The 25,848-nt window shown below is 38.2% G+C and overlaps 1 protein-coding gene across 3 annotated transcripts in view; it reads right to left on the bottom strand.

Annotated features, from left to right (window-relative positions):
- Nucleotides 1-25,848, bottom strand: part of LOC149849074 (uncharacterized) — an 86,815-nt gene that overhangs the window by 11,210 nt on the left and 49,757 nt on the right. The window contains exon 8 of one of the 3 annotated variants that reach the window (XM_090013309.1): nucleotides 13,451-13,686. The exons of the other annotated variants lie outside the window; for them this stretch is intronic. Coding sequence (XP_089869435.1) covers nucleotides 13,680-13,686 — 7 coding nt within the window. The 3' untranslated portion in view covers nucleotides 13,451-13,679. Of the gene's footprint in view, nucleotides 1-13,450; nucleotides 13,687-25,848 lie in introns of those variants that run through there. 3 annotated transcript variants of the gene reach the window in all.

The following is a 25,848-nucleotide window of genomic DNA, read 5'->3' as shown; positions in this document are numbered from 1 at the left end:
ACAGTCAGGGTTAGAGTCCTAACTCAATCAGAACTCTGAAATAGAATCCTGAATAAACTGGGACTCTACAAAATGACCTAATTTTTGAAAAACAAATAGAAAAGAGTAAAAATGGAAGTAAAAACAGACTCTAGAACAGACTCCTGACTGGATTAGGACTCTGGGACGGAGTCCTTATCGGACTGAAACTCTAGATTTTTTTGGTATTTTCTGAAAAATAGATGAAAGAACTTGTGAAAATAGTGAAAACAATATCAAATATTGAAATCAAAACAGAGTTCTGATTCAACTGGGACTCTAGGGACAGAGTTCTAATTGAACTAGGACTCTCATATTTTTGGATTTTCTGAGAAAACAAATGAGAGAATTTTGAAAAAAAAGTTAAAAACAGGATAAAACTGAAGTTTTGGTTCAGAGTCCTGATCTGATTAGGACTCTGAGAAAGAATCCTGATTCGATCAGAATTCTAAGAATTTTTGGTTTTCTGATAAGCAAATGATGAAATTTAAACAGAAATTTTGAAAGTCAGTGAAAATGGAGTGAGAAAACAAACTTTGGATAGAGTCCTGATTCGATTAGGACTCTGGGATAGAGTCCTGATTCGATCGGGACTCTGGAATAAAATCCCAAAATTTTGAAATTTCATGATAAAGGTATAACAATTTTGATTCCTGAAGAGATAAATAGAAGGATTTTTGAAAGATTCTCTCAAAATTGAAATCAGGGTCAGAGTCCTGATCTAACTAGGACTCTTCAAACAGAGTTCTGGTTCAACCAAAACTCTGAGTTTTTTACTTTTCTTTGAAAGATTTTGAAAGATTTGGTTAAAAACATGTAAAAATAGTGACAAAAGATAGAGTTCTAATCCGACTGAAACTCTGAAGAAGAGTCCTAATCCGACTGAAACTCTAAAGTTTTGGCTAAAATGGAAGATTTTGAAAATCAGATGAAAATGTTTTGAAAACAAGTGAGAATCAGGAATAATGGATGAAATCGGGAGAATCCTGATTCAATTAGGACTCTGAGAAAGAGTCCTAATTCGGCTGGGACTCTAGAATTTTGACAAAAAAACAAAGGATTTTGATTGGTTTTCTCAAAAACAGGTAAAAAGGTTGTAAAAAATAGAGTTCTGATCCGACTAGGACTCTGGAAAAAGAGTCCTGATCCAACTAGGATTCTGAAAAAAAAAAAAGTCTTGATTGGACTAGAATTCTAAAATTTTGGATAAAAATGACGAGAATGAGCAAGGATATGACCACAGCTGGTTTAAAATCAGAATGATGTTTTAAAAAGGTTCACAAAGATGAAAATATAGAGTCCTGATCTAATTAGGACTGAAATTTTTGAGATTTTTGATAAATAAAGGAATCCAGAAGCGACACAACCTAAATGGGCCTCATCTGAGAATTGAAATCAATTGAAATTGAGTTTAAAATGAATCCAGATTGTTTTCTGAGGGAAACATTTCGAAATATAAGGTCCTAGGGTTTGGCAAATGGCAAGAATATCAACTTAAAACCCAGGTTTTGAAATTGATTTCAAAAGAAAAATTTTAAAAGCTCAAATCTGGATTTAATATTTTGAAAGCGGGAATTCTGGATCTCGATAATGAGATGCAATGACATGCAATGCAATGAAATGATATGTTGAATGCATGCAATGATATGCAGTGACATATGAAATGTAAGCACTGGATGGGGGTGAAAAATTGGGGTGTTTACACCTAGGCACCGATGAATGAGTCACAGTGGTGATTTTCGCTATGGTATTCAATCATCAACTGGTCTTTGAATTAGGGGCCGCAAGGTCTTGTTCCTTCAGTTGTGAGGTTTTGTTATATCATGCACATAGAGCTGCAATACGCTTCATGGCACGCAAGGCTAAGGCAAATTTGTGCCCTTTTCGGAAGTGATAGCTGGTATGGAACGACTATGCACTAAGTGGCATGGACTACATGAAATGCGCATTTAGAAATGTGCTTGATCAGCTTCAGCTAGGCAGTTGCACACGAGGTGGTGCGCAAGGCCAATGAAAATAATTCAGCACATGGAAAGGTGTTGGTACGCGGCCTTTGGCTGTTAGGCTGGCTAGCTTGGCGCGTCGCGAGTTTGTGAAGTATTTTATGCCCATGACAGAGCGATAAAAAGGCTTGCAACGATAAGGAAGGATTGTCGTGTCGCACTAGCTTATTGAAAAAAGTAAGCTCGTGACAATAATGCAGTAAGAATTTTTTGGTATTCATCATACTTTTATTTAGCAAAAGCACATTGAAGATTGCCCATGAATTCTTGTAGTATAGGGAGAGGCTTTTTTGGCCTCTAGTTGGATAAATTTGTGATGCTTCTTTTCCTAGATTCCATGTATGTCAATAATGGTTAAGGTGTTTATCCTTGGAAGCCAGAAAATCCCATGTATGATCTGCTCATAAGTCAATTGTTTCATAAGTAGTTCCAGTGTCAAATTGATGATAGATAGTTTGATGGAAGAACATGTTGCTTTACAAGCGATAATGACATGCTACCTGCACAGATAAAAAATGTCATAAAAGAATCAGAATCTCAAAGTGCCATATTGATTAATGTCTTTCAAGTCTTGAAATTTCTTAATTATTTCCAAAACCACCATCTTGTTCATTGTTTCTTAAGTATTCTATATATATATATATATATATATATATATATATATATATAGAGAGAGAGAGAGAGAGAGAGACTTAATAGGGTTTAGCATAGTTAGTTTTTTATTTATTTTTGAAAAACAACAAAATAGTTTTCAAAATTTATTTTCTCGTTAGGTTTAATCGCTTTCGTATCGTACACTTGGCGTGTACGCGCATTCGCAAGATCGGCCTCTCGTAGTCAACTCATGTCTGCATCATTTTGGTATTATGTAAACATCCCAAATTTTCCAAGATTATTTCTAAAAAAACCCTTTCACATATGACAACCCCTTTAGAACAGTGTACAAGTCTAACCCCTAGAATCATTCCAATTTAGGTGTCATTTCACCCTATTTTACCAAAAAAATTATCATTTTGCCCTAGAAAACCTTAGATCATTGTCAGTTAGACCCAACCAAACTCATTTTAAGCTTAGAAGAGCTAGAATGTTAGTCATCTCTAGCTCCCCTGAATTCACAATGAGTAGACCATGTTCATTTCGGCTAAATTTAGTTCATTTCATGTGAGATGAGTTCATTTCATGTGAAATGAGTTCATTTCTAGCTCAAATTCAATCTAATTATCTCAGAGTTAATCAATTTCAGTTGATCATATTCTCATGTGTTTAACTTGAGCTTATCAGGAGTTCAAGTGGTTCAATTTCAACTCAAACTTGTTTTCCCATATTGTTGGAGTTCATTTTTAACTCAATTTAGTTCATTTCAGCTAAAATTGAACTAACCTTAGCTAGGATTTAGTTCGTTTAAGCTTCAGATTAGTTCATCCTAGTTCAGTTGACTGTGATTTTGATTCAAACCCAGTGTTTTGTTCACTACACCTGGTACACTCTTGTCGCTTACCTCACTTTATAGTGAATTTTTCACCATTTTACTTAGAATTGTGTCTGTTTTCAATCATTTGGTCCAAAGTCTAGTTGAGATAATGTCTTCTTAGTTCACCTGAGCTCAGTAACCTCAGAACCATGTTCAAGTCAGTTCAAATATTGTTTTTCAAAGTGTCACTCTATAACTGGACCCACCTTGTGAGAGATTTAGAGGGGCAGTTTGGTTAATTTCTAAGCTAGGGGTGATTTCTAGTCTGGACTCGGACCAATTTTGTTATCTGATATTCTATCTATATCTGAGATTCAATCCATGTTTCAATTCAGATAATGGATACCAAATCTGATCCAATATTGGATCTGATGACTAGCATCCATTTTCTATTCTAGACCTAGATCTTTTTATCCAGTTTACTTCGTTACATATATCTAGGGTCCATTTTGTCTTTAGATCTGGATCTCTACATTAGATATCCAGGGTCCACCCATCACATTTACTATCTGGGATCCATTCTTTCATTTTTATTCAATATCCAGGATCTATCTCCACCATCTTATCTTGATTCAAGATCCGCTTCTAGAAGCTCATCATTGATCCAGGATCCAACTTATCCTCTTTACCTCATCCAGGATTCATTCTTAATGTCTTATCTTTGACCCAAGATCCATCCACCATTTTTAAGCATGGATCATACTCATTGTCTAAGACCCAAATTCATTTGTTATTTGAAACTTTGGATCTAGATCTAGATTCAAATTTTTTTCTTCTAATCTAGTCTCCAATCTAGATTCAAAAATTGATTTTTTTACATTTTAATTCAAATCTAGTGCTTTTGCATTTCAATATTTGGTATTTTGAAATACCTTTTTCAAAAAAGACAATGTACACCAAACCTAGATCCAGACTGGATTTTCAATTTGGATTTTTTTAGGTTGAATCTCAAAATGGATCTTAGGTCCAATCCAAACTAGATGAGGCCCACCTAGGTGGCGTCACCCCTAGATTAGTCTCCTCATTTTGTTTTTTTATTTTAGATAATTAGTTGATTTAGGAATGTGTCTTTGTTGTTTGTCTCTTAATTTTATTCTTTTGTTTCTAATCTTTTTATTATTGGACGTTAGGAACTTTTAACCATTTTACCAATCTAGATGGGACCCACTTAAGTAGCGCCACATCTAGAGTCTTCTAGTTCATCATTACTTTTTTTATAATTGGTAAGTGTAGTTTGCGTTTTAGCAAAACATGTTTACTTTCTAGAGTTTTACTTAGGCTGGAAAGAAAAAAAAATCAAAATTGATCCAAATGTGGACCCCACTAAGGGGGTCGACTCCTCTAATTTCTCCTCTTTTTATTTTGTCAATTATCTATTACTTAATTTTAGGAAATATGGGACCCCCCTAGAGTTTCCCTTCTCCTCTGACTCTCTCTCTATAAAAGAGACCCAAGGGAGGAGGGACGTCCAGCAAGCAAGACCTCTCTCTCTTTTTTTTTTTTAATCTTTCTCTCCCATTTCCTCCATAGGTACCGCCCTCCCCTAGTTCTTTTTCTTTCTCCTTTCTTTCTGTTCTTTCTCTTCCTTTTGGGTTGCAGCAAGGGAGAAAGAGAGGAAGGATTTGCTGGAATATCCAATCGATCCAGCCACCATCAAGAAACTGGTCAGCCCTTTGTCTTTCAAGAATAGTCGGCACTTTATCCAAGCAGCCCATACCCAGGTAACTCCTTTCCTTCTTATTTTCTCTCTGCATTTTATTTGGTTATGGTTGCTGCGTTTTTTTTTACAGCCATAAGAAGGCTGAGATTCAGTTTCACATAGGTCGAATCACGCTCTCCAATCGGCTACAACAAAATATGCTTCCATGCATTATTTTTCTTTTAATTTGCATGCATCCTAGATCTAGGTCTGCATCACTTTTGCATCCATATAGAATCAGGAATAGTTAATGATCAGTTTCTTTTTTTTATGCATTAGTAAATTAGATTTGATATTATTATTTAGTCTATGTTCTAAAATATTGATTTTGACCCTTATGTTGGTGTCGTTATTTCATGTATTTATTTTTATCTTTTTAAGCCAAAATTTTTGTGAGATATACATATGTGTGTCCACGTGAGTCAGGCCAAGTTTCACTATTTTTCAGTATCTTTTGACATACTTTCAAAAATCAAAACCGAGACCTATTTCCCTGCATTGTCAGGCCGTTAATTATAATCAGGGTCATATCTCCCTAACCGTAGATGATTTTTCAAATCCATAAAACGAGACTTATTCGCCGTCATGTCTAGTTTATTCCAAAAAAGTCTAGTAATTTTTCATGTCTATTTGCTATTTTATTTTAGCCCAGAACTGTGACAGATTACAGAACACCCTTCTGTAACCCACTTCCACTCATTAATTTAATACCTTTCTTTTTTTATGGGTATTTATTAAAAAAATTTATTGTATGTTGTCTATAAGGTTGTTAGGAGTGTTCATACCAATTTTCAGAATTTTAGGATGTCATTTAATATTTTATTTTGTTGTTTTTCCAAAACTAGTTTTTGCATAATTCTGTTCCGTAGAAATAAGGCCAATTTTGACATATTCTTGCTTATATTTTTAATTTTATGAATTGTTTTCATGATTTTAAATCTTGATCACGTTCCTGATTGTGTCAGGGTGCTTCCCACCCGATTTGGTGTCGATTTGAGTTCATTTAGCCTTTGAAATTAGATATACTTCTAAATCTGTTTTTTTAGAACTCTAGCATTTAGGACGGTTTTGGCAAATTAGCCTAAATTTGTAGGGGTATTTTGGTCCTTTTATCTTCAGTTCCAAAATTTTATTTTCTGAAATAGGCTTAGTTTAATAGTTCATTAAATCATGCATTGTCATTTAGATTGTTTAGGAATTTCATTTTATAAATGCATGGAAAAGGCTTATCTTGAGATAATATCCTATGATTTTCGGATATTGTTGGATAAATCTCAAAAAGCCTACATTTTTTATTAACATGTATGTTAATTTTGCAGGAGAACTTAGGTGTTATTTCTCTTTTTATCTTCTTTATTTTATCATTTAATTTTCCAATGTAAAATGTAAAAAAGCTCAAAAATAGTTGAAATCTTTATTTATTTACTTTTATGCATAGTTTAGATGGTAGCATAGTTTAGTTGGTATTTGCATATAATTTATTTTCTCATCATTAATTGCTATTGTTTGTCATGCATACGCACATTTTAAATTTCACAATAGTGAAACAAGAATGGCATGTGCACCTTTTTTAAGAAGTTAATAAACTTAGTGAAATTCGTATTTATGACCATAGTCAAAATGCAAATAAAATTCAAGTTTTATTAACCTCTTTTAAGTTACAAAAAGCCTAAAATCACTGCATATTTTCAAGGTTTTCAAAATATTTTCTAAAACCCTCCTTTTTAGAATCTAATGAGATATACTTAAAATATATTTGCAGTCATAGACACGAATATATGGCAAATTTATCTTAATTAAATTATATAAGGCATAAAAACCCTTTCTCATCAAAAGAGTTTTATAAAAGAAGAAAAATACAAATGATTTTTCTCAAATCTTTCAAAAAGTCTTTTGATAAAGCGCATCCCTGCATCATTTAGACTTAGGTTGCATCATGCATGGGCCTGCAAGACCACACGTCCAATTATTTGGCTCTTTTAGAGTAATTTTCAATTTCAAAAAGATATTGCAAAATAATTTTCAAGAAGCTTAAGCATGCATCATATTTTCATTAACTCCTTTTCAAAATCATGTCATGTGTGTTTACTTCCTTATGTATGCATTCTAGGACTTAGAATAATTTCTTAAGCATTTGAATAAAAGAGACGTATTGTTCAATCCTTAGTTCTATTACGCCTGATTAAGGCGCCAGGAACGGTTGAACCTCGTACCGACAAACGAGTCTCATCTCTCAAGTTTTCCTGCATTTTTCAAAACGAAAGTGAGTTTTCTAAAAACTTTTTCAAAAGGTCAAATGTGAAAGTAAAAAATTTGCATGTAAACATATTAGAGCGAGGGTTGTCGGATTTCTAAATTCGACACTATTCGCTTTTTCATGTTGTCTAGAGGCTAGGTTAGGTCTCATCTACCTTAGTGTGATCCTAGGCGTAGGTCGCTATGGCTTGGCAGCAAGTTGGACGTAGTTACAATGATGGATTCAATGTCAACGACGTTAGAGATCAAAGGTATGTTGATCGAGACTTGCGGCGTCAAGTTGAAGGATTGACTCAAAGACTTCAACAAGTGAACCAAGAGCCACAACATGATCAAACGCACATTAGGCAGCTTGAGCATGAGAGAATGATAGAAATCAGTTTTGGGGATCTCACGGGTCCCACGAAGCAAGTCAGTTTGACTCCGATAGTGAGTTTGACACTTCTATTCTTACGCTTTCGAGTAGAGCCTATGATCCTCCTAGGAGATCTAACAGGGAAGCCATGATAAAATTTGAAATTCTCGAATTTAATGCATTATCTGATACTGACTTCTTAGATTAGTTAGAAGAAGTCAAGAATGACCTAATGTTCTTGGAAGTTCCTAAACACAAGAAAATATAATTAGTTGGCCTCAAGTTAAAGGGTCGAGTTGTTGCTTCGTGGAGATAACTCAAGCAAACATGTGCTCATCGGGGTAAGGATCCTATTGTTCATTAGAAACACATGAAACGGAAGCTTAGAGCTCAGTTCCTACCCCATGGCTATCATAGGAAATTGTGCCCGATGTACAAGGTGGAGTCATGTGAATTCTTTGCATAGAAAAACAAGTCGGGGTACTCGTGTGTCCTCATTATCCATTTCCCAACCCAACCCAACCCATCCACATATGATTATGTACAATCGAGGGTTAGGTTAGGAGGTGCATTTAGAGCGAGACATGAGTTTGAAGAAAAATAGTTTGATGAGAAAATTGAAGATGCCATAAAGGAGTACGAGGAACCAAACCATGAGTCTCATATGAATCCAATATTCGACGAGATTGAAGATGGTGAAGGAGTTGAATTTGGTGTTGATCTCGAGATAGATCTCCAATTCGATGAAGAGTTAGAGGATGAGAAACTTCTTTTTTATTCCGATCTAGAATCTATCTTCGATGAGGAGATCAAAGAGGAACCCGCACTTAAATTTGAGGATATTCCTACATTTGATAAGGTTCATGAAGAATCCTCACAAGAATTTTGCAATGCGCATTTAGGAGCTGAGAAAGAAATTTTTCATGTTGAGCCTTTAAAGAGTATAGTTATCCATCATAGTCCTAAATGTGAGTTGAATGCATTAGACATTTTGTGTGTGAAAACCCCAATTTTCTTTTTTCGGATCCAAATCCGGATCCATTTAAGAGCATGAGTCCCAACATAACATATAGCTTCATTCTAATGGGTCTTGAGAGAGGTGGTCACCTAAATGCCTAACCATGGGTTAGCCACCTCTCTTCAAACCCTATTGGGCTGAAAAAGAGGTGCCGCCCAAGCTTGCCAGCCCCTTCTCCCTTGGTGGCTCTTCATTGGCCAGTTGAAAGGAGAACGAGACAAAAAAAATTCAAAGAATGACCCCTCATTGGCCATCAAGGAGGTGGCCAATGAGAGGTGATGCTACAACTCCAGATTTAAAACCATTCCAGCAAAAAAGAAAGGGTCTTTTGCTATTTTGAAAAAAAAATTAAAAAGAACATGGAAGAAAGAAAGGGAAAAACATGACCTTTTTGGAGGGATTTGAACCTTGTATGTCGCTAGAACTTGTGAGTTTCGATTTGGTGAGTGAAGGAGTGCTAGACTGTTTAGAGGTGTAACGCCCTAAGATTTAAAACTCAGAAAACACGTAAAACTTTTTTTTTTGTATAGTAGAGAAAAAAAAACATTTTTTACTGTAAGACCCGTGAATTTTTATGGGAAATTTACTGCTTATTTGATGTTGCTATGTATGCTTTTGTGTATTTATGAGATATAGCACGTGATTTGGTGAGAATTGATTGTGCTTTGTATTTTGGCTTTGATCGCGCGACCCGAAAATCGCGTAGTTTCACTGTGTAAGTAAGAAGTGTCTAATTCTGGATGAATTAGCTTCTGAAAATTTAAGGGTTAATTTATAATATGTTTTTATGGTTTTTCCCCGAATTTGGGACCTATACAATGTCAAAACCTCGTCAGTGCATGTGAATTACGAGTTTTGACCCGAGTTTGGACCCGAATCGTAATACGCTTAATCCTCGCAAACGAATGACAATTTTCTTGAGAGGCTTCGTGTATTTCGTATTAATTGAGGTTTAGTAGAGCACTAAACGATTTATTGGAATTTATTTAATGTTTTAATGCATTAATTAAGTATTGTTTTGAAATATATTGAATTGGCGATTTTGGATTTGGATCCGGGTCAACTAGAGGACCCAAACCCTATGTGTGCCCCTCTAGGGAGACGATCTTGTCTATGGTTGACCAGCTGGTCAAGGTTTGACCAGCTGGGTGGCACTTTTGAAAAAGAATTTCATGAGTTTTAAAACATAGGCCACGATTGGCTATTTCCTCTTTTCAAAACTCATGATGAGCCTTGAAGCTCATCATGAAAGGCATTTTCCAATAAAGGGGACCATGGGGCTGGCGCCCCATGACATTTTTGTAAATATTTCAAAGCGATTCAAATAACAAAATCTGATTGGTTGGGTTGAGTGGCAGCCCAAGTAAATCTTACAAGTTTTAAAGTCTTTTTGAAACCCTTTACAAGGGCGTTTTTGAAAGAAAAGTTGGAGATTTTAAAAGATGGACATGCATTGGGCGTGGGTTCCTAGGGAAGAGGCGTGGAGCACTTCAGCCCTCCATCTAGGCTGGAGCAATCTCATTCGTCCATCCCATTTGGACCTACCTACTTAACCCTTGAAGAGAGAGAAGTGAGCTCTCTTTGGGCGATTTTTTTTCTTGGAAGAGTCTCTCTCTCTTCCTCTTCTTCTTCTTCTCCAAACCGTCTGAGAGAGAGGTGAGTGTGGTGTGGAGCAGCTCCAGTCGTGAACCCCTTTGCCTTCATCTTCTTTATCTCCTCCATCTTCTAAAGCCGCGAAAGTGAGACGCCTTACACTCTACTCCCATTGTGGATTCGTTTGAGCAAGTGAATGTGCTCTTGCTTTTCGAAAGCTTTCCTTTACACAAGACCATGAATGTGAATTTCTGTTAGTTGCTTGCATGCATCCCATTCGTGTGGTCTTATTGAGCATATTAGCATGCTTAAAGTGCATTTCCTTTTTGGTTGTTGCGAAATGAGATAGTGTGATGCCCATTGAAATAGTTGGGTTCTTCTCCTTGAAATGTGTTTTGGGTTTTACCATTTGATATCATTGGGTCTTTTTTTTCATTGAAATGTTTTGGGTTTCACCATTGAAATCATTTTGGTTTTTACTTGTTTCTATGATTTTTCATTTCATGCAATGCATTGAGCGAAATAGAGGTAAGACGCCTTGAGTTTAGATTTTTATTCGTGCATCTTGCATTTGTCGTAGTATGCTTCATTTTTCCATTTCAGTCTATGGGTTTAACGTGTATGTTGCATTCATTGTGTTGGTTCTCGATTGCACAATGGCTGGGAGCCATATTGTGTGTTTTCGTTAAGGATGTGCATCTTGTTATTTTAGTTGTTTTCGTGTCCGCCATAAAGCCCTTCTTCCAAGCATGTTCGGTTGGCTGGGAAGCCATTGACAAATCCTTCGTCCAGCAGCCTTGTCAACCCTCTTGGGTTCGGGCAATGCTCGCTCGGGGTGGTCAGGCTGAGCCCCATCCTGGTTTGCCCCCTTTTCATTTCGGTTGGGCGTCCAGAATTTTCTGGACGCTATATCCTTTTTCGGGTGACCTCCAGGCCGACCATAACGGGATAGCCTGGGCACCCCTTTTTCCCCTCTCGGGTGGTTGGTGCATTTGCATGGCCTAGCATGGTCTGGACCAGGTTCGGCCCAGACCTATTAGGGGCCCCTAACCGAACCCAGTTTCGGTAAGGGGCTCTTCGTTTCGTGCCCAGCTTAGGTCTGGCGTTGTTTTGGCTTGCTGCAGCTTGGCTGCAGCAAGCGGGCGCAGCTGAGTGCAGGTCGTGGGCCTGCACCCCTTTGTTTGGTGGCAGCAGTGCCACCGGTTGGGTCTGAACATTTGGTCCAGACCCAGCTCCGTTGGGCAGCAACATGTGGGTCTGGACCAGCCGGTCCAGACCTGGACCGTCCCATGGTGGGACTGCTGCAACTAAGCTACAGCAGGTGGTTCGGCCACCTGGTGCAGGCTGCAGGCCCGCACCCCTGGTGTTTGGACTATGGTAGTTGAACCACATGTGAGGTCTGGACCAGTCGGTCGAGACCTGGGTTTCTCCCTTCGGCTGCAACCAGGCTTGCTCGTGTTCGCTTGGCGTCCCATGGCGCTGACGTGGCTGGTAAGAGTGCCAGCCTATTCGGATCAGCACCAGCCCAGTCCTTGTCGCCTCACCTCTACTAGTTTTCGCAAACTCCGGACTGCATCCCATGGGGCTGCATGTGTGTGTTCACGGCACGGGGTCCAATACCCCAATAATATTACGATTTTGACTCGTTGTGACGCAACGAATAGTGCACACCGTCCAAAAGCAAACTTTTATATGCATATATTCGGATGAACGCGCAAGGGAATGGTAAATTCTTCAATGTGATATTTTATGGACTTAGCCCTTTTTGTACACGCGTCCGTCTTCGTAAAAGGAACACAATGTTCTGGCTTTGCCAACAAACCAATGTGGGCATTGCGAATGCATATCTCTATGTATATGTTTCGTTTCAGCTTTGAACGCAAGGGTTGTGTAAATGACTCCTTATCGAGTGCTTCCAATGTGTTTGTATAATTAAGAACCCAATGCCTTATGATAAGCAAACACAAACGTAGTTCGTGCACACTTAAGCACTTAGCTAGCATGCGTAATGAACGCAAACACGTACTCGTATTGTACGTAATGAATGTAATCGCTAACTCATGTTAGTGAATTTTTGAATGATTGTCACCTAAGGAATGTGGTCATAATCGTGCTTGTTATGTCTTGAGGTGCACTATAGATATTGCAGTCGTGAGAGACTTATGCAACCTTGTAACTCCTTAGCGAGTTGGTTGTGGGCGATGGTCCCACTCAGCGAGATGAGCTCGCTCATGGTTGTGATACGTGGTTTATGGACCTTGGCACTGCTTGTGAGTCACGCCTTACCGTGGCAAATGTTTCTAACTGTCTCATCATAGTGTGAAATGTTTGAATTATCATAGACTAGTTCTTTCACCTATGACACGATGCACATACTTGTCCACTTGTACTTGTGTGCAGTTCACGATGACACATCTACTTGCATAGCACAGCCTATTGTTAGCACTTTATGTTCTGTGATGCATACATCACTATTCGATATGAGCTGTGACATGAATAGTCGTAGTTAATCACTCATGCTTTGCCTACTTGCACTGATTCATGCTAGTTGCAATCCTTCGTAGATCCATGTGTAGTTTATACTTGTTCATGCTGTATTTGCTCAAGTAATGTAAGATTAGCCTGCTATGTATGTTTTGAATAGCTTGTTTTCGAATTCCACACTTTGGTATTGTGGTTTGGTTTGTCTCACCAGCTCAAAAGATTACTGACCCCGTTTTATGGGGATACAAGTTTTACTTCGGCGTGCAATGGAGCTCGGTGTGCTGCAGCGGCCTCTGAACCCACACTTCAGAACCTCGCCTGTTGAATCCTAGCAGTTTGGTTTTGTATAAGGGAATGATTTGTAAATTTGTAAAATGATTAATAAAAGTTGTTTCATATACTGTTGTTTCACTTCTGTAGTGGCCGCCCAGAGTTTTCCGCTTGTTTCTTTCCTTTTCGGTTTTTTCAGCGCTTGCGCTTTGGTTTTCAAAAAAAAAAAGTTTACTCAAAAATCCAAAGGATTTTCAAGTCGGGAAATTTGGGGGCGTCACATTTACTCTGATTGAAAACCTCAGGCGAGTTACAAATTCGATCGATAACAATAGGACAAAATAACACTTACAAATGATTCAGGCCAAAATCAAAGTATTTTAATTCTAAAATGAATCATAAAGCTTTTGCAAAATTAGTATAAATAAGTACTCAAAACTCCAGTTCTGGAGAAAAGAAAATTGACTAGATCTCGATGTCGTCATAGCTTCCCGCTACGCTCCTGCAACTATTCAGTACCTGTAATTTGTAGGAGATCAATATCTACAAGCCCCCAGTAGGGATACAATAACAAAACATATTTGCATAGAAACATGCATACACGAAATGACATTCTTTTTCATGTAAATAAATAATTTTTAATGCAATCAATAACTAAAACGTGATAGTTCAATATCATGCATAACTCACATGTGTAAGTGAAGCATTTACAATGGGCATGGATAACTTACAATTCTTTCATTTATGTTTTGTTTTCTTAGATGATTTATGTCATGCTTAACTATATGTACAATACACTTTTTGTTTCTCTTTCACAATACTTTTTGGGTACTACGCATACAATATTTGAATCAGAGGGTCAACCTAAGGAGTACATTCAATCAATCGGTAGCTTATTATCCTAACCTTACTCATCTTTTCTGGTTCTAGGTGGGGGTCGACAGTGTCGAGAGAATGCCCCCACCACCCCCAACCTGATATATGAATTATTTTCAGCTGAAACAATCTCACTATCACCCCGTGATATCGATGGAGGTCCCCTTTGAACACCCTTCTTTAGTTGTGCTTCTTGTTGAACCGTATGAAGAACCAAACTTGTGGGTGACGTATTTTGGAGCTGTTGGACATCAATTGCTGCATGCATTGGAGTCCTTGGAGTTGCCATAAAGCTCATGTGGGAGCTGAACTCGTGGCCACACTTCCAGATATTTGTTCCTTGTGTTAAAATCCTTTATCATTTTGTATGCTTGAATCATTAGAGGTGTTGAATCCATGTTAATGTGTGGGTCAAAATTATTTTCTGTTATGAATGTGGGAAATGAGATATGATTGAATAGGGTTTGATATTTCTATGCCGAAATCTTATGAGTGATGTCGGAGTTTTGTTGACTGATTCGAAGGGTCATTAAAAAAAATCTGCATGGGAATATTTTCCCCTTTCATTCTCAATTTGCTGGTCGTAGTTTGAGATTAGACGTATCTGATTTAAGAAAATATTATGTTCTTTGTAAAATCTGTAATTTGATTTGGTGAAACGGTTTTGATCTAAAGTGAATCTGTTTTGATTGTGGAACAGTTTGATTTTATGTGAATCCATATTCTTGTGTCGCCACTTGTTGGTTTCTTACCCTGTTTTGCTGTTCGTAATTTCCTGTTTGTCTAAGCTTGTTGTCACTGAGGTAATTACCCTGCTATATATATATATATATATATATATATATATATATATATATATATATATATATATATATTTGTGTGGAAATCTGATTTTACGTCATCACTTGTTCTAATTGTTGCATGAAATTTCTGTCAACTGAAATCTGTCCCTATGTGCCCTGTGCAAGTTCCGTTACCTGCAGCATAGTGTAATTTTGCTGTTAACAGCATGCTTGGACGTTGAATGTTAGGACTGTTATTGCGTTCAAAAGGTTTGCTGTATTTAAGTTTCAAACGAGAACTTTTGTTATTCTAGTTGTGTCGTGTTGTGGCGTTCTTACACGCATGCGAACAGCGACAACAACTCAGTTGCTGTCACCCAGTTTCTGTCATCAGCTGGGGCGTCACCCATGCCTGGACACTGAGTTTTGGCTGGCCCCACTGACCCTGTTAGGCGTCAGCCAGTACCTTCTCAAACCCCCGTGAAGCTTGGCTCCCAGGCTAAGTTTTACCTCTTTGAAATCGTACCTGAACCGTGTTGTTCCCGGTACCGAATCCTGCCTTTTTTCTGAACTGAAATCCTTAAAATTTTCTGCCAACTGAAATTGCTTACACAAATTATTTATATATATATATATATATATATATATATATATATATATATATATATATATATATATATATCCTCCGTGTATATATATACCATCATTGCCTTAGGTATTTCCTCTATGTATTCTGTATACATATATCTATACATATATATATAGTTATATATATATATATATTGCTATACGTATACATATATGTACATAGTCTTAGTAGGGTTTAGCATAGTTGGTGTTTTATTTATTTTCGAAAAACAACAAAATAGTTTTCAAAAATTATTTTCTCGTTAGGTTTAATCGCTTCCGCATCGTACACTTGAAGTGTACGCGCATTCGCGAGACTGACCTCCTGTAGTCGGGTCGTGTCTGCATCATGGTTCTTCCACTATTTTTCAGCCACCACCCCTATTAAGGATTTTTCAACCCTAAATCTGTTAATTTCTGTGGTGTGAATCTAGTGTGTTTGGTTGGAAATCAGTAAATAGAGGTAAAGAGATGTAATGGAAGCTTCAAAACTAAAAATAGGGGTGTTGGGTGCAAATTTGTATGTGTTAGAAGTGGAGGCAGGTATAGTTATGGTGCTATGAAATTGAGAATGACTGGATTTGTTGAAGTGGGGTTGATATACGTTTTATTTAAGGACTCGTAATTTTTTCACTGTATTTTACAGTTTTAGGAAGGAATGAGTATGTTGAATGTGTAAGTTCTAAGCCATCTCATGAGTAGTCGACTGTGGAATACAGCATATTGGGGGAGTGGGGTGCAGTTTATACCTCATCAATTTTCGTGGGCATGATGATAGCGAAAAGAACTTAAAGGGAAGGGCTAGTACTTATCAAGATTGTGGAAATGAATCCGAGCTCAGATACAGGAGAAGCAAAAGATGGGGGTTCTATGGTGAATCCCGATCAGGTGAGTTCAATGGTGAACTCTCAAGGGATCCAAAATGTTGAAGGGTTCCAAGTAACAAATGTTCGTTTTGATGGAAAGAATCATGTCGAATGGGCTTGGGCCATTGAATTGGCCATTCTTGCTAAAGGTAAATTTGAATACATAGGGGGTGAAGCTACCAAAACGGAGGACAAAAGTTCTGAATATAATATTTGGAGGAAGAAAAATGCTCGTCACTTCGTGGTTGTTGCAACCTATGATCACTAGTGTTTCAAGGACATCTACATATCTTCAAACTGCAAAGGAGGTATGGGAAGCAGTAAAAGAAGCATACTCTAAGAGAAAAAATATAGCAAAGGAGTATAACTTGCCAGATAAAATCATCAAGTGTCGGCAAGGTAGTCGATCCATGAGTAAGTACTACAGGGAGTTAAGAGGACTATGGGACTAGTAGTATCATTTTGACCAAGTGGATCATCCATCATGTGCTCAGAATAAAAATGAGAATGAGAAAAGGAAGGTTTTTGAACTCCTACATGGAGTAGCCCTTGAATATGAAGCTATTAAAGTTAATGGTCTAGGGAGGGAGATCCTCCCTTCATTGGCTACCTTACTTCTAAGAGAAAAGAACAAACTAAAATTGGAGTAAGGGAGTGTGGTTAGTATGGAGGGATCAACGCTACTACGGGGACCAAATGTTGTTCAACTTCCTTTTTGAAACAGATAGAGGTAGAGAAGGAACTTCTACACGAGGTCAAGGTAAAGGACAATATATGAATGATGAGAAAGACAAGTGTACTCATTTTGGGAAAACTATGCATACAAAGAAGTTGTGTTGGGAGATTATTGGAAAACCAAACTTCTTGAAAAATAAGGCCTTCCATTCTACATGCACAAGCACTTTATTAGAAAAGACAAGTTGAGAAGGATATAATTGTCACTTTAAGAAAAGAGATAGATGAATTAAAGATGAAAGTTGGAGAACGATCAACACTATCATTGTCTCTTGCCACAGCATCCCATGTCACTCATTCCACCCAGGGTAATGATGACCTTACTAACTCTACACCTAAGCAGTGGATTATTGACTCAGAAGCCACCGACCACGGAGTGGATTATTGACTCAGAATCCACCGACCACATGGTGGGAAGAAGGGAAATGTTTTGTTAAGTATATTCCTAGTTCCTCCAAAAATCCTATGAAACTTGCATATGGTTCTACTACTCCTATGTTAGGAAGGGTAGTGTCAAGATTCCTTGGTTTACTTTGTCCTCAGCTTTACATGCTCCTTTCCTATAAATCTTCTTTGTTAGCTCTCTTGCTAAGAAGTTAAAGTGTTGTGCAGGAAAGATCTTTGGTTGTGTTAGTGAGAGTAAGGGATTATACATTTTGGAGGACCCCAAGGCATTAGTGTCCATGATTGAACCAAGTCTGACACCTATTTTGAATAATGTAAAATTGTGACAGTAGGCTGAGTCACCTACCCTTGTGTAAGTTGAAAAATGTTCCAGAAATTGTATGGATGAAGAGGGATTTTGTCTTAGAATGTGATGTATTAGGGAGCTAAACACCATAGAGCATCCTTTCCTACTAGTGAGTCCAGGTCTACTAGACCTTTTGAGTTGATTCATTTAGATGTTTGGGGACCATCACCAGTCTTGTCCATAGATGGTTATCATTAATTTATGTCTTGTTGATGATTGTACTAGAATGACTATCATATACTTAATGAATCATTAATTTATTTCTTTTGTTGATGATTGTACTAGAATGACTATCATATACTTAATGAAATCTATAAATGAAGTTTATTCTATATTTCCTGTTGTTCATAATTGGATTGAGAATCAATATCATACTTCCATTAATATATTACGTTCAGACAATGGTGGTGAATTTACTTCTTATCGTCTCAGGGAATAAGAATGTATGGTATTGAGCCTCGGTCATCTTGTCCCAACACCCCTCAACCAAATGGGTGGCAAAGCACACACTTTACTGTTAGGGAGAAATGTCCCTAAGAATTTTTTGAGAGATGCACTCTTAACCAGAGTTGCCAGTCGAGGAAACGGAAGTGGGAAGTGATACGGAAAGCGGAAGCGGGAAGCGAGGCACTTTCAAAATTTTAAAAAGCGGGAAGCGTGGGACGACTTAAAAGTGAATCAGGAATCATCTCGAAAGCGACCTAGGAAGCGAACCGAAAGTGAGGGGGAAGCAAGGGGAAAACAAAAATAAATAAAAATAAAAATTCAAAAAAAAAAGGTGGAAGCGCGCTTCCCAGCACATTTCGGAAGCGTGATGTTTCACGCTTCCCCAATGCCTTTGGTGTTTCCGGTAACTCTGCTCTTAACAGCTGCCTATTTGATCAATACGATGCCTAGTGACGTTCTAGGAGGTAAACTCTTGTAGAGTTATTAGATTCTACAATCAAGAAATTCCATCTTATTCCTAAAAATTTTTGGTGTATGTGCATGTTTTCTCTACTAAGGATCCTAAAGTCGTTGAGTGCATCTTTCTAGGGTATTTCCCTACTCAGAAGAGTTATAAGTGTTATGATCCTCTTAGCAGAAAGAGGTATATATCAATGGATGTGACATTCTTTGAGAATATACCTTATTAACTAAGGGGTGTAATGAAATAGGAAAAACAATACAAGAGGTAGCCTCTTATGGGCTTACAAGAACACAATAATCAAAAGTACAAAGACCACTTATGGGTCAATACATGAACACATGCACATATGCTACTTAGGGGCCAAGAACACAACTAAAAATATAAGCTTCTATTAAGAACCAAATGCTTGAGAAAAGCATTAGATGAGAGAAGGGGAAGATCCCCTTTATATACACCAAAAGGGCTCAATAGAGTCGTTGGGCTAGAAATAGTCGTTGGGAGCTCTCAACAGCTATTTGGTCAATGACCAAATAGCCCTTATAAAAAAGAAAAAGGGCAAAATATAAAATAAAAGAAAAAGAAAAATGTGCCCCTAGTGGGCAGAGCCTATTACAAAGATTGAAATAACCAAAACACCCTAATGGGTATAACCTATTACACAAATATACAAACAATATAAAAGATATATACATATTTTAATGTATATATATATATATATATGTACATACACAAATATATAAGTATATATAGCTAAATAAATATATATATATTAACACTCTCCCTCAAACTTATGATATAACTATCAAAAGTTTGTCCAGTAAGAAATGAAATCGAGTAGAAGGAAGCACTTGTATGAAGAAATCAGCCAGCTGAAATTTTGATGCTACATAGGGCAGGACGATAGTCTACTTAAGATATTCTTCATAAACATAATGAAAATTCATCTCGATATGCTTGGTGTGTTCATGCTTGGTGCGTTCATGATGGTGCTTTGTTATCACAACATAACTTTGAAGGTGGCGACTGTTAAAATATATTTTTTTTATATGTAAACTAATTTACCCAACAGGGGTATTTTGGTCAGTTAACTCATGTAATAGGTTATGCCCAGTAAGGGCACAACAGTCTTTTTATCCTATTGTAATAGGCACAGTCTACTAGAGACTGCACATGTTGCACATGCCTTTTTTTCCTTTTCTATTTTACATTTTGTATTGTCTTTATTAATGTTTTGTCTTTAGTGAATTAATGTTGGGATAGTCCAACTAGTTGGACTTCTCCCAATGGTTATAAATATAACCTATGTCACAGGGACTCGGCAAAACAGATGCCGCACCCGCGTCGACGCGACGCGACGCGGGTGCGCGTGCGGGTGCGGCACCACCGGGTGCGGTCAACACGACCCTGGGTGCGGTCAACGCACCCAGGGTCATTTTTGTCCATAATTTGGGCGTAAAAAAAAAAAAAAAATCCCCCGATGAAAAGGAGGATTAGGGCAAAAAAAAATTTTTGCCCTAATCTCTCCTCTCTCTCCCCCTGAGCTCGAGCTCTCCCATCGCCGCCCCAGCGCCGCCGCCCCAGCGCCGCCGCCCCAGCGCCGCCTCCCAGGCTCCTCCTCTCAGCTCCTCCTCTCCTTTCGCAGGTATGTCTCGCACTCTCTTCTTGGGTCGGCTGGGGAGGGGCCGAGCACCCCCCCCCCCTCTCTCGGTCTCTTGTTGGGTCGGCAGGGGAGGGGCTGAGACCCCCCTGCTCCCTCGTTTTTCGGCACAGGAGGGGCCGAGCTCCTCCCCCATCTAGCTCTTTTTTTGGGTCGACAGGGGAGGGGCCGAGCCCCTCCCCTTTATGTTTTTCTTTTTTGGGTCGACAGGGGAGGGGCCGAGCCCCTCCCCCATCTGTTTTTTTTTTTTTTGTTTGACAGGGGAGGGGCCGAGCCCCTCCCCCATCTGTTTTTTTTTTTTTTGGGTCGACAGGGGAGGGGCCGAGCCCCTCCCCCATCTGTTTTTTTTCTTTGGGTCGACAGGGGAGGGGCCGAGCCCCTCCCCCATCTGTTTTTTTCTTTGGGTCGACAGGGGAGGGGCCGAGCCCCTCCCCCATCTGTTTGTTTTTTTCTTTGGGTCGACAGGGGAGGGGCCGAGCCCCTCCCCCATCTGTTTTTTTTTTTGGGTCGACAGGGGAGGGGCCGAGCCCCTCCCCCATCTGTTTTTTTCTTTGGGTCGACAGGGGAGGGGCCGAGCCCCTCCCCCATCTGTTTTTTTTTTGGGGGGTCGACAGGGGAGGGGCCGAGCCCCATCTATTTTTTTTCTTTGGGTCGACAGGGGAGGGGCCGAGCCCCCCTCGCTCTCGCTCTCGCTCTCTTGTTGGGTTGGCAGGGGAGGGGCTGAGCCCCCCCTTCTCCCTGTGTTTTCGAATTGATTTGAAAATTGTAATGTATTTTTTTTTTTGTGTTTTCAGGATAAAAATGACGGATAAAGGGAAAGGACTTGCGTCATCCTCATCCCAACATGTGAGTTCTGCTGCTAGTTTTGCTGATAGTTGCAGTGGGATTGATGATGTGGGGCCACTATGGATACATGTAGATAAACTTGCAAAAACTGGAGAAGGAGGTGGTGGAAACAAAAGATTTCGATGCAAGCTCTGCGAAAGAGATTTTGTTGGGTCTTACACAAGAGTGAAGGCTCATTTGTTGAAGATACCAGGACATGGCATTTCAGCTTGCAGAAAAGTTGATGAGGCAATGCGAAGGCAATACAAGAAAATACAAGAAGAAATATGAGAAGAGAAAGGCAATGGCCGATTCTTCTGCAGTCAGTGTGCCATTTGCAAGCCACCAAGAAGATGCTGAAAAAAAAAAAAAAGTCAATCTAGGAGGTAGAGGAACGATACAAGCAGCATTCAATACATACGGAAGAGAAGAATTGGATAGAAAAGTTGGGAGGTATTTTTATTCTGGTTCACTCCCATTTAATACGGCTAGAAATCCTTATTGGAAGGATTTAGTAACATCCTTGGCAAATTGTAATTTGAGTGGTTATGTGCCTCCAAGTTCAGAAAAAATACGAACCACACTTCTTGCAGAAGAGAGGGCAAACGTGGAGAGGTTGCTAGAAATTAAAAAATATTCATGGGAGCAAAATGGAGTTTCCATTGTGTCTGATGGATGGACAGATATTCAAAGGCATCCATTAATCAATTTCATTGCTTGTTCGCTTAGTAGCCCAATATTCTTGAAAGCAGTTGATGCATCTGGGGAATATAAAAATGCAAAGTATTTGAATGAATTGTTTATAGAAGTGATAAAAGAAGTGGGTGATCAGAAAGTGGTACAAATCATTACAGACAACGCTCCGGTTTGTAAAAGTGCAGCGTTGAGTTTGGAGAGTGAGTACCCTCATATTTTTTGGACTCCCTGTGTAGCACACAGCTTAAATCTAGCCCTAAAGAGCATATGCAACCCCAAAGAAGAAGAAAATTCACAAGCATATGCTTTATGTTCATGGATTGAAGATTTAGAAAGAAATGTCAAAAGCATTAGGAATTTTGTTTTTAACCACCATCGTGCTAATGCTATATTTAATAGGCATTCTGATTTGAAATTGTTGAAGGTCGCTGAAACACGTTTTGCGTCTATCATTGTGATGATGAAGAGGATTAAAAGAGTGAAGAATGCTTTGATTAACATGGTGACTGATGAAAGTTGGACATTCTATCGTGTTGATGATGATATGAAGGCTCAAGAAATTAAAAAATTCATTCTTGATGATGAGTTTTGGGACAGAGTGGTATACTTCCTTCAATTTACGCAACCTATTTGGGAAATGTTAAGAGAAGTTGATAAGGATGAGCCCATGCTTCACAGAGTTTATGAAATGTGGGATAATATGATTGAAAAAATACAAGCTATAGTTTTCATGCATGAAGAAAAAAATCCTGCATTGGATGATTCAGATTTTTTTAATCATATTCATTCAATTTTAGTCAGAAGATGGGATAAGAGCAACACTCCTTTGCATTGCATGGCACATTCTCTTAATCCAAAATATTATGCAAATAAGTGGCGGGCTGGTGGTATTGGTCGTGTCCCTCCAAATTTAGACCCAGAGCTATCAAGACATAGAAATATGTGTATGACAAGACTTTTTCCAGAAGCATATCTTCTACATCAAGTCACACAAGAGTTTGGAAAATTTTCATCTTCGAGATTATATGCACCGGCATTATTCGCGAGAGAAGAAGATAATATAGATCCTATTACATGGTGGTCAACATTTGGATCAGAAACACCTCTTCTGCAACGTCTTGCATTAAGATTGCTATCGCAGCCTGCTAGTTCATCTTGTTGTGAAAGAAATTGGAGCACATATTCTCAAATCCACAACATGAAGAGAAACAAACTCACCAGCAAGCGTGCAGAGGATTTAGTATATGTTCATTCAAATCTTCGATTACTTTCGCGAAGCAATGATGAATACAGGTACTAATTTGCTCTCTTAGTTATTTGATTATTTCTTAGTTTTCATTTAAATATACTTGTATTGTATTTATCATTTTCAAATTGGGTTTATAATGCAGACAAGGAACATCCAAATTTTGGGATGTAAACCCAGAAGAGTGTAACTTCGAGGGAGAACATGAATTCAACGTAACAAACATGGATTTAGCTGAGCCCAGTATTCCTTCTAATGATGCCTTTGATGATGAAGAAGAAAATTATTAGCATCCATTACTTCATCAGGATATACTTTGGTATGTAATTTAGTTCTTTTATGCAATACTTATTTGATTGATATTTAGGTCGATTTATGTAATTGCTTTACTTATTTGATTGATAATTTGATATTTAGGTTGATATACTGCATGCATGATGAACCATATTATGAGTTTATGACAATGTTTACTGTTAAATGTTAAACTGTTAAAACTTCAAAATTATATATATATATATATATATATATATAATTTTTTTTTACATTTTTGCCCCTGCCGCACCCCCGCACCCGGGTTTTTTGGAAGTGCCGAATCCCCGCACCCGCACCCGCACCCGCTCCCGCACCCGCACCCATGTGACATAGAATATAACTGTTGGAGGCAGTCCAACATCTGTACTATTTTGGCTCTATAAATAGAGCTCTCATATATGTTGTAAAATAAGCTTCTCTTAAGAATTTTGCTCTCAATAAAATTATATTTTTTTATTCTTTGTGTTGGCCCTTAGTGGCCTCTTGTGTATGTACTTTAATTACTTTTGTTCCATAGTGAACCTTGATATATTGTAACGCCCCAAAATCCAGGACTTGTAACTTTTAGAATAGTTTAGAAAGCTTTGAAATCATACGATTATCAGAGTTTAAATAGTACTTCAGCGGAAAATGATATTTTTAAAACCACAAGTCAATGAACCTTGAGTGCATTACAGCGTAAACTTTTCTTTGTCGAATTCCACACAACTATTGAAATCAAATGGTTTCAAAATGCATTTTCAATAATTGAGAATTTGTTCATGGAATTTTACAACTCATTATATTTGTTGAAACCAAAAAGAAGTTTACTAAAACAACTTTAGTAATGCAAGGTTTAATAAAAAGAGAAATTTTGAAATATACTTTATACCAAATTTACCAACACGTCCTCAGGAGCGAAACGTCAGGGAAAAAACTCTATCTTGATCTCATCACGCCATTATGTCATCGCAGACTGTATCACTTATACATCCCATGCCCATAAAATGGGTCAGTTTCACTAAAAACTGGTAGGTGCACATACAGGACAATATAGAACATAGTTAAGCAGAATAATTTAATATGTCAAGTAGACAGACAATTATATAGCAATTTAATTTCAACATATTTATGAAACAACTATCATGAGCACAATGCTAAAATTACTACAAGCATTTCACTGGCACCAGTAGGTTAACTATTATAAGCAAAGAACTGCATAAGCAATTTACCTAGCAAAATACAATGCTACATCAACCGCACACACAATTCCATAAGTATTGAACCTGTTAGACACTATAACTTTCATACGTGCATAACTCAACAAATTGTGTAATCGGATTTAAATTATGTTTCGATATTAACTGGCCAAGTGGGTACGCACAAGGCACGACTCTAGAAACAGCCTAGACTGATCCGGGGGTTTATCATGCTATGTATTTTATGATAACCCGAATAGCTGACTGAGTTCGCACCTAAGGGGACGGTCGGTGACCAAGAGAGAAGTCCCCAAAACAGCATAAACAATGGATGTATCCCGAACATGGAGAGCTACCACCTAGGATAATTATGGTAGTCCCCTTCACCTAACTCCGATGACTGGAGAAGCCGAGTGTTTTGCTCGTAACTGCCATTAATGGCTTGTCCATCGAAGTTTTTGTACCTTCTCATCCTCTCTCCAGACAGGAGTCAGTGGTTTGAATGAGTACATCAGGGTTAGTTAACCGAAGACCCATTCTACATACTCTGGTCTTTCGACCCAACTTGAGTATCTTGCCGGTGAAGGCGAAATCATCACTTATTTAGGTGATCACAGCATTTTGTTATTTGCACTTATCGAGGTTGCCACAACCTACTCGTCCAATCATCGCAACGTAAGAAGACGCATTTGTCAAAAAGTACGGCCGTACTTGTCAAAAGTACGACTACGATGAAAGGGAAATGGTTTCACAAAAGAAACCCCAACAGATATCATCTGCAAAAGAAGTAATGCAACATAGTTTGGCAAGATAAGTCTTGAATTCATTTCAACAATATTTTGCATATTTCATGATGCAAGGTCGTCTCGGATCTCTCGTCCGATCAACAAAGTACTTAACATGTTGTGCATGTCTAAAAGTACACTATACTGAAAAAGGGAGGTACATGGGCTTCTCAAAAGGAACACCCAACACACAACTTCATAACTATCCAAAGAATATAGGAGTGCTCATTTGGCAGGATTCATCCTTAAAAGCCATAATGCCACATTGAGTAATTCACACAAGGCACGTCACTATCAATCTTGCATCCAAAATTTATCTTAATATCGACATGATTCGCACGACACGCGACACTAGGTTTAATAAATGAAGAATGGGTTCTTCAACAGAACCTCACTTGATCATAGGCTTCTGCCCCCAATCGGGGTTATTCAAAT

Source organism: Nuphar pumila, chromosome 1 (assembly GCF_984573655.1).
Source record: "Nuphar pumila chromosome 1, dmNupPumi1.hap1.1, whole genome shotgun sequence".
NCBI lineage: Eukaryota > Viridiplantae > Streptophyta > Magnoliopsida > Nymphaeales > Nymphaeaceae > Nuphar > Nuphar pumila.
The sequence above is the reverse complement of the archived record's forward strand: the minus strand, read 5'-3'. Positions and strand labels throughout refer to the sequence as shown.